This window comes from Trachurus trachurus, assembly GCF_905171665.1.
Source record: "Trachurus trachurus genome assembly, chromosome: 3".
Lineage (NCBI taxonomy): Eukaryota > Metazoa > Chordata > Actinopteri > Carangiformes > Carangidae > Trachurus > Trachurus trachurus.
Window position 1 is genome coordinate 25,881,729 of NC_139893.1, and position 17,027 is coordinate 25,898,755.

Sequence of the window (17,027 nt, forward strand, 5' to 3'; positions counted from 1 at the left end):
TTCAGCTGTGGATTAAAATGGTTGAAATTTAACAACACAAAGGTGCTGGAACCACACAAATTTCACAACATGTTCACTGTCTCTCTCCTCACTGCAACAAGCAACCTGCTCGGAGGAGCGTGTACCCGCCACCAGCTCCACAACAAAAGCTGGTCTGCTCCGCCCTCTGGTGGTGAAAACACTGAGCTGCGCCACTCAGGCCCCCAGCTTCTCTAATGTAAAGGAGGAGGGAAAATTAGAGGCAGCTGAACAAATGAGCAGAAAGATGGGTTCATCTGCAGGTCACCATCTGCCCGACGACCAAACCCCAACGCAAAGAAACTGCAGTCGCTGCAGAGCGTCGTCTTAAACACATCAATCCACGCGTAGACGCACACGCACACAACAGACAATTACAGAAACACGGTAGCATGCATGCACAAACATGTGCTTATACACACGGCTGCACAACATGCCATGGAGGAAAATGAGAGGAAATGGATACTGAGAGAGAGAGAGAGAGAGAGAGAGAGAGAGAGAGAGAGAGAGAGAGAGAGAGAGAGAGAGAGAGAGAGAGAGAGAGAGAGAGAGAAAGAGAGAGAGAGAGAGAGGAAGGGGAGAGACAGAGCAAATGTAGGAAGTTAAATGAAGGGCAAAGAGTGGTGTTCATCACTCTGTGAAAAGGCTCCCTTCAAATGTTGAAATTGCTCAACTGAGCAACAAACAGCAACACACGTGCACACATACACACACACACACACACACACACACACACACACACACACACACCCATCGGGCACATCAGGCCGGATGAAATGAAAGATGACCTAATGTGTTCTTTAATCAGACACACGTGCACTGTTACATGGAGCCACACACCTACTGAAATGTATATACACACACATTCATGCATGCAGGCCCACACCCCCACATAAACACAAAAAACAAAACACATGCACCAAAAACCTACAGTACACACACACACACACATACACACAGAGGCAAAGCAATAATATCCTGATTGTTCCTGCTTAGTCTCATATCCAGCCATTGGAAACATCCGTCTTTTGGCGATGTGTATGTGTGTGTGTGTGTGTGTGTGTGTGTGTGTGCGTGTGTGTGTGTGTGTAGATATAAACCAGTCAAACAGCTACTTTCTCCGGATGTGAGTTTTATTGAGAACAGACTTGGGGAGATTTGTGGCATGAGGCCCTCCCACATCTGGTGCATTGCAGCTGATCCGTTTAAAAATTAGTCAGGCATTGACCTGGGCAGCCTCCCAGCGGCTCGGCAGCCTTTGGGGTCCTGACGTTAGGTTAACACAAACACGGATTTCATCAATGTGGCGTGGATCAGGTTTCAGATGACAGAGGGAGGCAATGAAACTGTAAAATATGTCTCCCTTTGAAAAGCAGAGTCAGCTGAAGCCAGCGGGCTGAGTGGGGAGGAAACTGTTCGCTGGAGTTAACTTGTGATGTTTGGGAGATTTGTTTTTACTGTTATGATGGGGAAACTGCAGCATCTATTTAGATGCGCATACTTTAATACACATACATACACACACAAACCCTGACCAACTATATACTGCCATTAACTTCTGGCTGCCTTTCTGTTTGATAAACCAATGTAACTTCAATTTGAAGGACAAGAAGAATTAAAGGAACCTAAGAAATACAATTTCTAAAGACCATGTTTTGTTTTCCTTATTCTTTTATTTAAGTACATTCATACTAACTCATTTCAAAGTTTCAAAATTTTTTGACACACATATTGTTATACTAACGTCTAATTTGTACCCAGAAGAAATTCCTTATTAAAAAAGGGTGGTATATTTGTTATTTCATCCTCTTTGAAGGAGTGCCTCTCTGTGATGAAGGTTCTCAACACTGATTTCAAAAAGTCATACAACCCCCGCCATCCTGATTGTCAGAGGGAAACATGTAAAAGTGCTGCAGCAGTGCTGCACACATATCAAAGACATGGAAATTAACATGTGCACACGTAGGTGTATGGAGGGCTAAAGCAGACAAAAGCCTTATGTTAACGACAGTAACAAAAAATATAGATATTAACAACAGTATTACAGAATATTGAATCCTGCACCACTGGGAAAATCAAAAGGCTGAGGATTTTTAAGTACAACACCTTACTTTACAGCAAATATATTGTGAAAGAAATTGGGACTGGGTTAATTTCTGTTTACAAGAAAGAGATGTTGCTTATATGTATTTAGCCACAAAAATGTTGATATTGAGCACATTCAGTACAGCCAGCTATGTTAAGACTCTAACATGACTTGTGTAAGGTTAAGAAAATAGCCTGATCTGTAGAAATAAAAAAGTTCATGTAACTCAAGACACCACGTTTATTTCAATTTAACCAAAAACACAATACTAACTGGGACATGAAACATCACATTCTGTGATAATTTTGGCAGACATTGTGATTCTGATATGAGCCACGGTTTCACTTGGGAGTGGCATTACCACTGTAAAAAATATGCAAAAATGATGATGTTATTTTTGTTCAAGCTTGCACAAAACAAAATTTTTTCCTTGCATATGAAGAGTATAATTTAATGTGCCAACCCTTCATTTATGGTCTGGTCAGAAGAATTGCAGCTCCTGTGATTTGGATATTGCACTTGGCCATATTGTGATTTTGACAATATTTCAATGTACTGTCTTATACCACAGACAGAAGTCAGGCTGTAAACCTTTGTCTAGTTTGCATCCACTTGTACCTTCAGTGCAGTGCATGTAGAGCTTAATTCATTCCAGATATACATCAGTTTCTGAAAATAATCTAATCTAATCTGGAGTAATAGCTCCATCATATATACAGGGCTGGGTGACAGCTGTTTGATGCGGTGTTTGATTTTCCTATCTGTGATAGTGATGCATGTTTTTATGTTGTGTTAACTGGTCAAACGTGGAGTGGGCTAGAAGAAGATAGAGACTCAACCTGAGATAAACACCTGTGATACTCGCTGCAGGCATCTAATCTGGACGTGATCCGCTGTAATTTAAATCTCTAAGTAGGCCTACTTCTTTTACATGTTGCTGTATGGAACTTCCCGAGTGTTGTTTCATGACAGCTACTTCACGAGCACCTTTGGGAGACGAAGTGGTGCAGACAGTAATTTAGCTGTGTGTATTCGACATCATGATCACAGTCCGTGAAGCTTCAGCATCAAACTGACTGAGAGATAATAACTCGTATTGGAAGTGACGGACTACTCTCCAAACAGTTTACCAACGTCTCATCACACAGCGACACTCCAAAGCAGCAGCGGCGCTCACCTTCCTGATTCTCGCTCTGTCAGAAATGAAGAAATTAAAAAACATGAAACAGGCTGTTGCTCTGTGACAATCTTTTTTTTTTTTTTTTTGTTTGAATACATTTTATTTTTATTATAAGTACAGTTCAGTAGTTACAAAACGAAGCATCTGCCATGAGGATACAGCAAAACATAAAGAGTGTTTCAGCTCACAAGACAGGTTTTGTACATAATATGTGGAGTGGAATGCTCATTATAGCTGGTTCAGAGGAGGAGAGAGTCCACGTGAGACTCTCACCGTTAATCTCTCATCTTTATACCTCTGGAAAACAGAGATAGGGTCAGAGGTCAAAGCCATTGGTCAGTGCCTCCAGTAGGACAAGTCTGATTGGTTCACTCAGACCCCATTCCCAGAATTCCTCCCTTCAAACACCCTGTTGCATTTCCCTACAACCTTCACTTCTCACTTTTCTTATGTCTCACTGTTATTATTTTAGTTTTAAATCCCCTCTTTTCCTGGTATATTGAAAATGAAAGAATGGTTAATTGTAATCTACATGAATCGACTTCAAGAAAAAAAAAATCTGAGGCTGTACTGCAGCAAAATCTCTTTGAGTTGGAATTTGAGCACTGAATCATGCTGCTGCTGCTGCTGAAGCAGTAATGGGCCTATATGTTGCAGGTCAAAAGGGGATTTGCATACAAAAAGAAATCTGGGTAACAATTTGTCAAAGCCACATACAGTATAGAGGTTGATCAAACTTAAAAAAAAAAAAGGTAGTATTATATTTGGACTGTATATACCGACTTAGAATTTTTCTCTGGGTTCACAAAAAATGACGTAGAAACATTTCACAAAGCCAAGGGACACACAAACACACACCTTCAGTTTAGTTAGTTAGCTAGTTTTATACTGTATAGGTTGGGTTTATAATACTATCACAGTGCCAAATACTTCTGAGAACCAAAACAAATGAAAGAAATAAGAAAGGATAAAGTCCCTCTATTCATAATGGACTCTGGATACAGTATATGGGGGGCAAATATGTTTGCAGCACAGGAGACGATTGTCATCTTTTTTCCTCTTTTTTTTTTTTTTTTTGATCAGTAAATGGAGAAGGCATTAATGTACAGTACATATAAAATTAAAAATAAAATCAACCCTACATCCTACAGTCTAGCACAGCTACATAGCTTTTTTGTAGAAGCAATAACAGATGACTTGTATCTAAGGCTATACACAATATGTCTTTTTTCCCAGTTTTTTGTTCTTTTTTTTCATCTTAAAGTAAATACATCAAACCATTTTCAGTAGTCATTAACACTGTGCAACAATGATCGGTGGCAGTATTTTACAAACATCTGCAACACTAGAGTCCTTGAGGTTGACATGAGAGATGAAGTGAATGGGGTGGTGGGTGATAAAGAAAGAAACAGTTCCCCCCTTTTTTGTTTCTGAGATCTTTTTTTTTTTCTTCAATTCTTCTCTGTCAAACCCTAAAAGTATGTCAACCTTTTTGAGAACGTGGCTGTGCAAACTACTGTCACTTCTTTGCTTTTTCCTTGTCACAAATGTTTTAAAACTTTTGTTCTCACCTTTTTTAAACTACTGTATATCTCTCTATGTACATTAAGCATCTATGGCCGCTGTGATGGATGATACAGAACAAGAAAAATAGACAAAGGAAGCCGTATGGCAGGGTGAAGGCCTGTACTGGCCTGGTTATGGAGAGGGGATTTAGTATTGGTAAAAGTACATTTAAGGGCAGTCTGGATATTCTGTCCTTTTCACAATTATCATTAGCACCACCATCATCAAAAGTCCGCTATGGGTATTTTTTTTTTTTCTTCCAGCAATACCATATAATTTCTGGAAACAAACTTGTATTGTAGATTGTCATGTGGTGCCCTGTGTAATGCATGGCAATGGGACATAAATAGTGACTCTATGACAGCTGATAGGAGAGCCAAAAGTGGCTGGTCTGACAGGAAATGTGCTTGGTCTCTGTCAACAGTCCGGTAAAGTTGAGTTTCTATTCTACAGTAGAATACATTCCAGTACAATATAATGGTGGTCCGTGGACTTAACAGGAGAGAAAAGTCTTTGAAAGCATTTTAATAAGCACAACACTTCAGTCCTAACTAAAAAAAAAAAAAAAGAAAACATACCTTTCTAGCTCAAGGAATGTATCAGAAATTGTGGGGCCAGGTACAAGAACTGCTAATCAGACAGGTAGTTTCATCAAAAGAAAAAAACAAAAACAAACATTGTATAAGAGATAAGACAACAAAGACAATGGGGCATTCAGACCACAGGAGACAAAACAGGAAAATTTGCGGTCACTTTGTTTAGTGTCCAAACGCTTGCAAAAGCCATTAGGTCCATCACTTAAATCCGTCCCCAAACTTTCCTTCATATAGTTCTCGCCTTCTCTTGACTCTGACGGTAGTATGTGTTTTTTCATCTTAAATAAAGTCTTTGTTATAGTGTATTCCTTCATTTATCCTTCATCCTCCTCCTCCTCATCATCGCCTTCATCATCCTGCCTTGCTCCGGTCTGGGAGGGGGGGGTATCCCATTAGTCTTTGTTTACAGCTTGGGCATCCAGCCCCTCAGGTTCGCCTAGGTTATGGTTGTTAGGGTGGTTAAGGTCGTTGTTAAGATGGTTGGGGTCGTGGGTCAGCGCGGGGTCATGGGTCATGGGCTGGTCCTCCTCTCCCACCCACAGATGCACTACGGCCAATGAGAGAACAAGAGGCAGATTAGCACCACGGACCCAACAAAATTGACCCCACCCTACAGCATACACACACAAACACTCACAAATACACACACACCTTCAGCATTGCATCATATGATCAGTAGGGATGGATGGATTAGATATTAGAGCTTTGGACAATGGGTGATGGCCAGTTGATGTCAAGACTTTGAGACTTTAAACAGGAACCGAGGAAAATGTACCTATAACTTATCTTAAGGCATTTTCTTTTTTTTGTATTTTTGTTTTTATTTTTTTTATCTTTCCAGGTTGTGTGTCTGGATCTAAACCCCAATACACTAGAGGTGAACAAAAGATTACATTTGCAATAGCATACAGTATAATTGCTACATAGATAATCCACAGACCTCTTTCGTTACTGTTTCTGTAAAGGAGTATTTCTCCAGAAACTGAGAAAAACACAGTTTTGATGTTATGCTTTCGAAGAACATGTCATTGTCATCGGTTGTGTTGTAAATGGTGGTATGTGGCTAGTAAATAAGTCACAGAATGGACACAATAACAGAAACACAGCATTCCCCAGATAACTACCAAAGTCCATATATTTGAAATGAAAAATGTTGCCCACTTATTGCAGCACTATGGTTTCCTGTGCCTACTAGCATGTTCCTGTTATTGTGTCTATCCTGTTTATCTCCTGCAACAGTGCGTAACAGAAGAGTGAGGTGCTGTTTTTGTCAGAAAGTCAGGAGAGCTTTGATCAGCTTGCTGTATCTACTGTGCAAAACTACAGATTATTTCTCCCTAATTTTATTTTTGCATCTTCTCTGCACAGAAGTTTACGCTGCGAGGTTGTGATAGCTTCCTCAGCGAGATAATAATTTCTAAAATGATACGAGACACTAACACATTATGGTTATGACAACAGGAGTAGTTTCATACTTGTTACAAGCGACTTGGTTGGCTCAATAAGTGTGACAGGAAGTGTGACAGTGGGTGAGAAGTGAAGTGAGTAATTCTAATAAAAAGTTTTAAGATTCGGTGACACAGTATGAAATGCATAACTGTAATTAGGTCCCATAGCAGCGGCCACTAAATAATACAACTTGTCCCCCTCCTAGCCCAGCACCCCTCCTCCTTTTTCTACACTTTCATTCCCTCAGCTAGTTCTTCGAAAATTATTTTGCAATAAAACACTGCGGAACACATTTGCATGTCATGTTCTTTTAAAGTGGCGTTATGAATCTGACAAAACCAAATTAAAACACGGGTTTATTTGAACTGTGCTTTCGCAAGGATGGAAATGGATATCAAAATGAAAGGAAGTGCCACGGTAACAGAGGGAAAATAAAGAGCTAATAACATGATAAAACATCTCTTAGATTTAACTCTGAGTAATACCAACTCTCTGGCTGTATTTGTGCCGAGGGAACAAACACAACATCACTGTGTAACCAACACTTATTTTACATTTCTGCTTTTAGTGCGCCATGTTATTGACTTCAGAAGGCTGTTGTCGTTCGAAAGGATAATAACAAATATACATATAAATATATAGAGATATATAAATATTAAAGATATTATACCTACACATGTGGGTCTGTGTTTTAACCATTGATCATTGTTTGAAAAAAATCTGTAATATACAAAATGTGACTCCTAATGCTAAACAATAGTCTAAATCATACTAAGCATCGAGGTGTTGGTTTTCTAGGGTTGCAGCACATCCCTGATTTTAATTCTGCTCTAGTGGAGGCTATTAGTTCATAACCACCTTTCACCACAAGATGGCAAGCTAAGACAGTGAATAAGACACTGAACCCTCTGTACCAATAGCTGAGCATACCTCTACATACATTTAGACCGTGTCATTTACCTACTGATTCAGACTCTGTTTTAACATATCTATAGTCATAGTTATAACAAGTGATAAGTGATCATCTACAAAAAAAAAAAAACAATCCTTGAGAACAATGACAATATTAAACATCAGTCATTATGCTTTGATAAGATGATTGTGTATAGGTATATGTGTATATATATATATTCTTAATTTCCTAAAATTAAAGTTTCTATTAAATAAAGTTTCCTTGTTTTGAAGCTTCAGAAAGTGTCTGTTCTCCCCAAGGGCACTTCCTGCCTTTGACATCCCTGTAAAGAAACTTCCTGTAACGAGCTCCAGATTAGGCCCCATATTTGATTTTCACTGTTCATTAACTAAGCCACCTGGAATGTTATTATTTAAGCACGGTGCTCCTTCTCCCCAAACAACTGCCGCTGCGAAGGGGGAGAGATTTCCTGGCCAACTTTATAGATTTAGCATAACTTCCCCTCACAGTTTTTAATTTCCCATTCGGGCAGGCGGCAGATGCACCTCACAGACACAGAAAAACCTGCCTGGCATTCATTTATCACATGAATTCAAAGCTTATCTGTTTGTTTCCTTCAAAGACTCTGCCCTTCCTGGGAGCCGATGCAGCGCGCATACATGATGGGAACACAATGATGTTATGATATTGATCAAAATATATTTATATATATATATCAGCAGAGCAACTGATCAACACCACTACATCTCCTTAACACTTTTAAAACGCAACGTGAAAGAGTAAGTGCGCCCTCCTGTGGTGCCTTTTGAGAACCGCAGATGGCAGTAGGGGTTGTTATTGGGAAGAAGAGGAGACCAAGGAAAAGGAAAACATATGGCGTGAGGACACACAGCTCCAGGATCCATCCACTGTTAATACATGTGTCATGCTTAACAGAATGGATAAATGAGACGGAGGATGGAACAATGGCATACCACTGCACTCTGAGCATGTGTCGCAGACCGCCTTAGGATACGGTGGACTGTGTAGTGTGTGCGCGGGTGCGTGCGACTGTGAGTGTGTGGTCTCAGATGTATCACCTGACATTAATAGCAGTCTGTGAAAACATCACACAACAGGCACTCACCGAGCAGAAGCTGGCCTTTTTTTTGCAGCGTAACACCCTGCAATTCCTGCTACTGGTATAGTGTGACACATTTGTAGAGCATTTCTCCACGTCAAAGCCAAACACGAGTGACTAAAATATGCTGCTGCGTGCATCTCAGCTGCTTCCCACTTCATTCTGTTTATTTTTGGTGGCACTAAGGTAAAGCTAATATAGACTTGTTTTATAATAAAATGAATTGATCCTTCCCTTTTGTTCAACTTTAAATCAAGCTTTAGAAGCTGCATTATAAGATGCTGAATCTGCTGAATTTCTGGGGGGTTCTCCACTTTAATACAGTGGGGTGAATGAAACTTAGTTTTATTGTCAACAATTACTATCACGGGGGATATCCTTGGCTTTACAAAAACTTTTTACAGTGAGTTTGGTAAATTATCTGGAGTAATCAGAATATACAGTTTCTGGAAAGGCGGCGTGTTGAATTCTTTTGCTTTTCACTACTGTGAATCTCATCACTATTGTGTCGAGGTGAACGTAGACATGACTGAAATCCAAATTTGGCTGCACCAAACCAAAACTATCTGCATGGCTAGACATCCCCATGTGTGACATCTCATGTTTGGATGTCACAAAATAATCACATATTATATATTTCTGCTTTTTACAGTATTGAATTTTCAAAGGTACATTTTTTATTGTTGCTTTTTTTTTTTCCTCCGATAAATTGAATGTTTCATTTCTTATCTGTCCAGGCTTTTTAAATGAACAAAATAAGACACTGGTGACTTGTACAAGAGATGCAAGTGACAAAATAGCAACTTCCTAGATGAGACAAAATTATGTTATATATCATTGCACACTCTGTGCCAAGCAGACAGTACTCTGGGTTCAGTGGATCATGTGTGATCATCTCAGTCCATATGGACTTTAGCAGAGAGTAAAGTGGAGCTCTGTGAATGCTCTCTGTGCCACTGAAGGTGGCTGTGGCTCCTTTGTTCCCTCTCCCAGGCTTCCGGGCCCTGCACTAGCAGAAAAGTGTTGTTCTTGGCACAGCCCCGTCACATTGTACAGCCCAGTATTTATAAATATGTAAATATGAGCGGCACCAGGCATAACACGGCTCGCTTGTATACACCAAGGAGGAGCGGCAAGGAAGTGAGCGCACACAACCAACCACCCCCCCCACTCCCCTCCTCCCCTCCCAACCCTCCACCCACCCCCTCCCCCCCAACTAAAAATTGTATTTTTAGATGGTTTTAATGAATACAGGATGTTTATAGTTACCATTCCCTGTGATTTGCACAAAAGACTAGAAAAATCCACATCCACCCCGCCACCCCTCCTTTGCACCCTTCCCACCCTCCTCCCCCCCTCCAATCCCTCAAAGCACTACTAAAGAAGAAGAAGGGGTGAGGGAAGAGGGGGGAGAAAAATAAAAAAAGAAAGCAAATTTGTGGCGAAACGCAGCAGGATTGTTGTGCTCTCACTCTGCTTTCGACTCAGATCCCTATTAGACAAACAGAGTGTGGTGTTAAGGTGCAACAAAGAGTGACGAAAAACTCCTGTGTGCGGGTGGAGAGTGGAAGGAGGGGTGGGGGGAGTGGGGGGCATACGCACAAGAGGGAGAGAGAGAGAAAGATGAGATGTGCAGCGAGAAGGTTCCACAAAGCTGACTTCAAGGTGGAACACAATTTGTGTGTTATTTCCTTGTTTTTTAAAGTCACAAAAATAATACAAAAGGCAAATCAATATGTGCGAGAGGTGGGTAAAAAGGCTACCTGTTTTCTGTTGTCTGTTATAATGTGTGTGTTTTTGTGTACGTCTATGTGTGTGTGATGACTCCATGTCAACTTGTTTTCTTTTTATAAACTCAGTTTTGTTTTCGCAGCAAACTCTTGGGTCTAGTATGAGGTGATGCATGTGACAGGACGAAAAGATTCAGAGAGGAGAGGAAAAAAGTGAGTAAAATGTACAAAAAAAAAAAAAAGAATGATTGCAGTTGGGGAAACACAATGAAGAGAATGTTAGTGGCCTCTTTCTATCTTTCGCTCTCTGTCTCCAAAACTATTTCTGAGGCTAAAAGATTGCCGGCTTGATAATACCTCCGCTGAGCAATTTAAGCCCAAACACTCTGATGCTACAATCTGTCTTCTCTGCCTGATAGCGCTTTTCTCCCCTCTCCTCTCCAAATTACTTTCTTTCATATCTAATTATATTTGCTAATGATCTTATAAGAGAATAATGGAATGTGCTTGATCTATTACCTTTTTTTTTTTCAATACATAAATACAATGCGGGGGGAAATGACTATTGGAGACAGGAGGAAATGTTTTTTTTTTTTTTTTTTTTTTTTAATGTTTTTGATGAGAGGGAAAATGAAGCTGGGAGCTGCAGGGTCATTAATGGGCGATGAACACAGAGGTCATCTCTCATATTCTCTTTGACATTTCTCTCATCTGATGTGCTGAAACAATCACAACCTCATCCACACTCTCCATTCTGCCCCTCTGCCTTCGCCATTTCTCCCTAATCTTCCACATATCCACCTCAAGTCTCTTTGATCGTCTAATGGAAACATTTAACTTTGTTAGGTGTCAACTCAGCATCACTTAGTTACAGTCCCGTTTCTCATTTAAACCTTTCAAAGTTGACCCTTATAACGGGGATGCTATGATCAAAAAAATATCAGGAGACACTTATTTAAAGTCCCATGTTTCACCTGGGTTTTAGTTTAAGTGTTGATCCACAGGAAGATACAGGATCCAAAAATGTTCAATTCACTTTCAGTTAACCAATCAGAAGAGAGACGGCTCTGAACCGCTTGGGCATGGCTGAGAGCAGTGACTGCTTCATTATGACATCACAAAGATACAGAAGTCCTGATGGCTGGATTTGAGGCTCAGTTTCTGAATACAAGCAGCAGTGTGCATTTCTCTTAACGTGATACTCTACATTAATAATATAAAACCTAGACCAGCTTTCTAATCAAACTACACATGGACATTTACCTCTATACAATATTGGACCTTTAAGAAAATATATATCATTAATAAAAGAGAAAGTCTTCTGTGGGAAATGCCACAAGAGAGCCTCCACAAGTTCTGACTAAGGGCTTCGAGAGGGAACTATAAGTCAGACCAGTCTTCTTCTGTGGTAACACTTAAAAGGCCGCGCTGCAGATTGAATTTTGAGTTCCGCTTTTGTACAGATTTCCACAAAATCACACAAGAAAAATAGTAGTTCTAATTATCTTTCGTCATTCAAATGATGGCTTTCTGCTGTTCAGCTTACACTCGCAAAATCCATTGGCCTTTTAACTGAATAGCTCTTCTCTCTTTCTGTTGCCAAACCCCTGTCCCGTTCTGTCCCTCCCTTGCTCCCTTCCTCTTAAGCCTCTTCCCCATTCTTCCCCTCTTCTGCCCCCCCCACCCCCCTATTATTTTTCTTTTCTCTCTCTCTCTGTCTCTCTCTCTCTCTCTCTCCCTCCACAGGCCGTAGGACAAGCCAAGCCATGACAGGCACTCTAAACCCCCTGCATTAATGGAAGGAAATGGCATTCGATCCCTGTTTGATCTCCTAATCATTTCTGATGAAATGATAATTAGTGCCCTTCCAATCCTCCCACAGAGGAGGAGAAAGGGGTTGATTGAGGGGGGTGGGGAGGTTGATGAGGGGGGGTAAACACATAAATAAAAAATCCTCTTGCTTTTTAGACCCAAAATGACATCTCTGTCACCAAGCTGGGTATGTTCATACCCAACAAGTGCTTTCCGCCTTTTTTTTTTTTTTTAGCAAATTTCCCATCCTTTAACACACAGAGAAGAGGGATATACACACTAACACACACACTCAGGCACTCAGAGACACAGTGCCTGGCGACTGCTGTCTGTGATTCTTTTCAGCTGACATAATCCTGATTGATTCGTTCAGCAGATAAAAACTGGGTCCACTTCTGCCCTTTTACTGGGGGGGATGGAACATAATACGGCCTTTTATTCAGCAACAATGTAACATAATGGCATTGGAATGTGCAGGGGAAAAAAGGCCACATCTTAAATGCTTGTGACACACAAAGACAGAGAGAGTGAGAGAGAGAAAGAGGGAGGGAGGGGAGAAAAAATAAGACACTGAAAATTAAAAAAAAAAAGAGAGAGAGAGAGAGAGTGAGAAATAAATCATTAAACTGCCAGATTACCCATGTGCCCTGGTTCTATCAAGGTCAAATGAAGGCTTTTATTTTGGAGGACTTGTTTTCTGTCTTGTCTCTTCTGGGTGTGGCTGTGTGCTTTCACAACTTTATGTGTGTGCGTCTTTAACATTGTAACTTCACGCTGCCTTCAGGTTCTTGCGAGGAAAACACAGATTTGGAGCTTCCTCCTCCTCCTCCTCCTCCTACTTATCATCATCTGTTTTGAAACCGGAAGCTGTCGTTTAGGAACCACAAACAGGTGAGATCATATGCCTCACGTCCATGTCAGCTTTGTTCTGACATGACCTTACATTCTTTTGTCATTCTGAGACATGAGCAAAGGTTAAAGGCGTCTAGTCTCTTATAGTGCCCTCAGCTGTACAGTCTGTCAGAAAGAAAGAAAGAAAGAAAGAAAGAAAGAAAGAAAGAAAGAAAGAAAGAAAGAAAAAGAAAGAAAACTGCCCGAACCGCATAATCTCACGAAACAGATGCACAGAGTGTCTTTAATGTGATTATCTGTAATTAAATGTTTCAACTTGCAGCGTAGTCTACTTGATTTTGCTGTGGTTGGATTTGCTTACACTTGTTACATCTATGTCTACGAGAACTGTGGTGAAGAAGAAGAAGAAACAAAAACAAGAAGATGTTTATTTCTTCAAAGGGAGGATTCATTCTGTGTGTCAATTGATAGTAAGTAAAAAAACTAGTGAAAACTGTGAAATGTGACATTGCAATGGCACAGTGTGTAGTATCTCAATCTGTGGTGCCCTCTCGTGACCTTTAGAGCTAGAATTTAGTTCCCATTACAAACAGTTTCTTTCACTGAGTCTTGAAAACTTCTTTGCTGTTGTTTTTTTTCAACTGCACCTACCCACTACCAGACACAAGAGGGCACGCGGCCTTCCTTAGAGTCTGTTGCATTAATTGTCAGCGCTAATCTGCCAAACCGCGGCCCTCTTAGAAGTGTTTGCTGTTATCCACACCAGCACAGAGGTGGTGACACATCTGGATGCTGATTCAGTGCAGTATGAAGCCACAGATGGGGGATGGGAAGGAAATAGTAGGATGTAGATTGGCTATTGAACTGTGTCCCCAAATCTGTCCACTTGACCATGACAGAAGAAGAGGACAGACTATGATGACAAAGTATGGTGGATGTACACTATGTAGATCACAGAGGGAGGAGAGAATGAACTAGAGACACAGCAGCAAATAGGGCAATATTATATAGGGCAATATGCATATATAGGGCAGCAGTAAGTGTGTTGCCCTGCTGAGGTCTATAATATAGTCACTTATAAAGACAGACACAGTCTGGAAAATAGAGACTTTGAGTAGAGTGATAAATCTCAACCTCAAATAATGAAGCCAAAATATCAGGCCTTTCATTAAATATGGATACTGGTGAGTCAGTAGCCTCCAGCTCTTCCTTAAATCTCAACAATCACCGGTTTCAGCACAATGCCATCATTTTAAATATTTGCATCAATTAAGCTCTGGTAAAATGGACAAAAAAGAAAAAAAGGCAAGACAAACCAGAGCAGAATCCCAGAGAAACTATGTCTCCACAGAGGGAAACAAACAGAAGAGTAACAGCAATCCAGCCTCAGCTATCACAGCTGTCACTTAAAACCACAGAGCTGGTTCACAGCGTTACCACAGCATGAGGAGAGTGTTAGAGATACGTAAGTGAGAGCAGTATATAGAGATGGCTCTGAGGGCTGGCTGGTTGGTTGGTTGGAGTCGACGGGAAGGGAAGGAAGAGGGAGGAGGGTTAGGGGGGAGGAGGTGTGGGCTCCGTGAACAACTGTAACATGGGCATCAATTTAGTATATTAAGGTGCAGGCACTTGCCATATGTTAAAGCTCTACTAGGCAAGACTGTCAAGATTTATGGAAGCTGAAACAGTTCTCAATTACTGCTTACTCTCAGTGTTTGCTGGAGCAGCTTTAATCTGAGTTCACTGTAGCATTTGTACTTAATCATTCATTATCACCGCCTTCTATCATTTAAAAGAACAATAGATCAAGAAAGGAGTGAAAAGCATGTATGCAAAGGCTAGAACTAAATAAGAAAACAACTTTCTATAGTGGAGGTATGATGTGTCTGATTAGATCAGAAGTGGGTGTCGATTCTGTTTATGTGTGCATATGTATAAATATAAATGTAAACTTTACATTTAAAAAAGTAGCTCTATATTTCACTCCAAAAATAATTTTTAAATATCTTTCAAGTTGTTGCTCTTTATTCCATGTTTGACTTACATTTTCTCATTTCTTCCTTTTATTTTTGGCGGATACATAAAGATGCCGTAACTTAACAACAGTTTAATGCAACCGTGTATTTGTGTTCTTCCTCCCACAAACTCCCCACACACACATTTTTACATCACCACATTAGTTTTCCGTGACGTAATGAGAGAGAAAAAGGAAGAGAAAGTGAAGAATAAAAAAAAAGAAAAAAGGAGCACCTGGTTTCTTTTTAACATGGTTTCACAGGCTTTCGGTGGTCTCTGATGATTCAACAGTTGCTGCTATAAACAGCTGCTGCCTGCTCTTAGCAGATCTCAATTAAGTCTCACACAGCCGGCAACACCATATTTGTGCTTAAGCTTTTCTTTTTTTTCGCTTTCGCTTTTTTTTTTAGATGACAAACAAGGGAAAGAGGCCAAAAGGTCTGACAAACGCCACTCAAGGAGGACAACACGAGGTACAAGGTGGAAAAATGGTCGGCAACACTGGCACTACCTTTTAGGAAATATAATACTGATAATAAAAAAAAGAAAAAGAAAGAAAATAAAACAACAACAAATGTTGACAAGCAGAAACCTAAAGTCCTCCCTCATTTGTCTTCTCCACTCCCCCTCCTTCCTTTTCTTTAAAAGAGGCACCCGGCACTCAAAAAACGAAGAAGAAGAAGGAGTGAGTGTTGATATGATTATGTAAATGTAAACAGGATTTCCTGCCGACTGGAAGCCGTTTTTCTCTCTCTCTCTGACCCGTTCTCCTTGCAAATCTTCCATTTAAGACGAATTCCCTCGGGGAGGCCGCTCCGCTGTTACTTAACGGGATAATTATGATATACGAAACCTTTCCAAGATCAGCCCCCCACTCCCCACGCTCCACACACACACACACAAACACACGCACACACACACACTTGTCCTCCTCATCTTTGCCTTCTCTCCGACTCGCTCTCCATTTTCTCTTTTTCTGTGTATCTCTCAGTCTCATTCATTTCCTCTCGGGCCTTTCCTCTGCCTTCTGTCAGTCTTGGACAGTAACACTGATGTGTCTCTAAGCTGTCCAAATAACCATGAACTTAGGTTCAAATTATATGGGTTTCTTAAGACCAAGACACCACTTGTGTGTGTGTGTGTGTGTGTGTGTGTGTGTGTGTGTGTGTGTGTGTGTGTGTGTGTGTGTGTGTGTGTGTGTGTGTGTGTGTGTGTGTGTGTGTGTGTGTGTGTGTGCGTGCGTGCGTGTGTGTGTGTTTGAAGCTGTCAACACTGAACCTAAGATTTTAATTCTTGCCATTGTGGAAATGTTACAGACAGCATTTAGTCCAATGTCTGTTGCAGAATCCTTTCAGGTTCTGCAACTAAAGTGATGTCTTATGCAAGAAAAAGAAAACAAAAGAAAAAAAACTAAGCTTGAATAAATAAAAATGTGCAGAAAAATAAATTGACATGAAGATTTTTTTTCTAGCTTGTTTTCTGTATCTACAGTAGAGAACTCAGTCATATCAAACCTGCATGTGCTGGTATGTGATTCATTAGAATGCCAATTTCACATTTAGCGCAAAACAACAAATCTGCCTATCTCCATTTGAAGGTCCTGTCAGATGCATATTAACTGTGCTTTCTTATTATCCCATTTTTCCAGGAACAATATATCATTGTATATTTCCTTGCTCCTCATTGTTC

At 40.4% G+C, this 17,027-nt stretch overlaps 1 protein-coding gene across 1 annotated transcript in view; it reads right to left on the bottom strand.

Annotated features, from left to right (window-relative positions):
* Positions 1-5,838: 5,838 nt before the first annotated feature.
* znf536 (zinc finger protein 536) overlaps positions 5,839-17,027 on the bottom strand; it is a gene marked incomplete at both ends in the record, with an annotated part of 93,874 nt that continues 82,685 nt past the window's right edge. The window contains one exon of the mRNA XM_083998262.1: positions 5,839-5,993. Coding sequence (XP_083854388.1) covers positions 5,839-5,993 — 155 coding nt within the window. The remainder of the gene's footprint in view (positions 5,994-17,027) is intronic.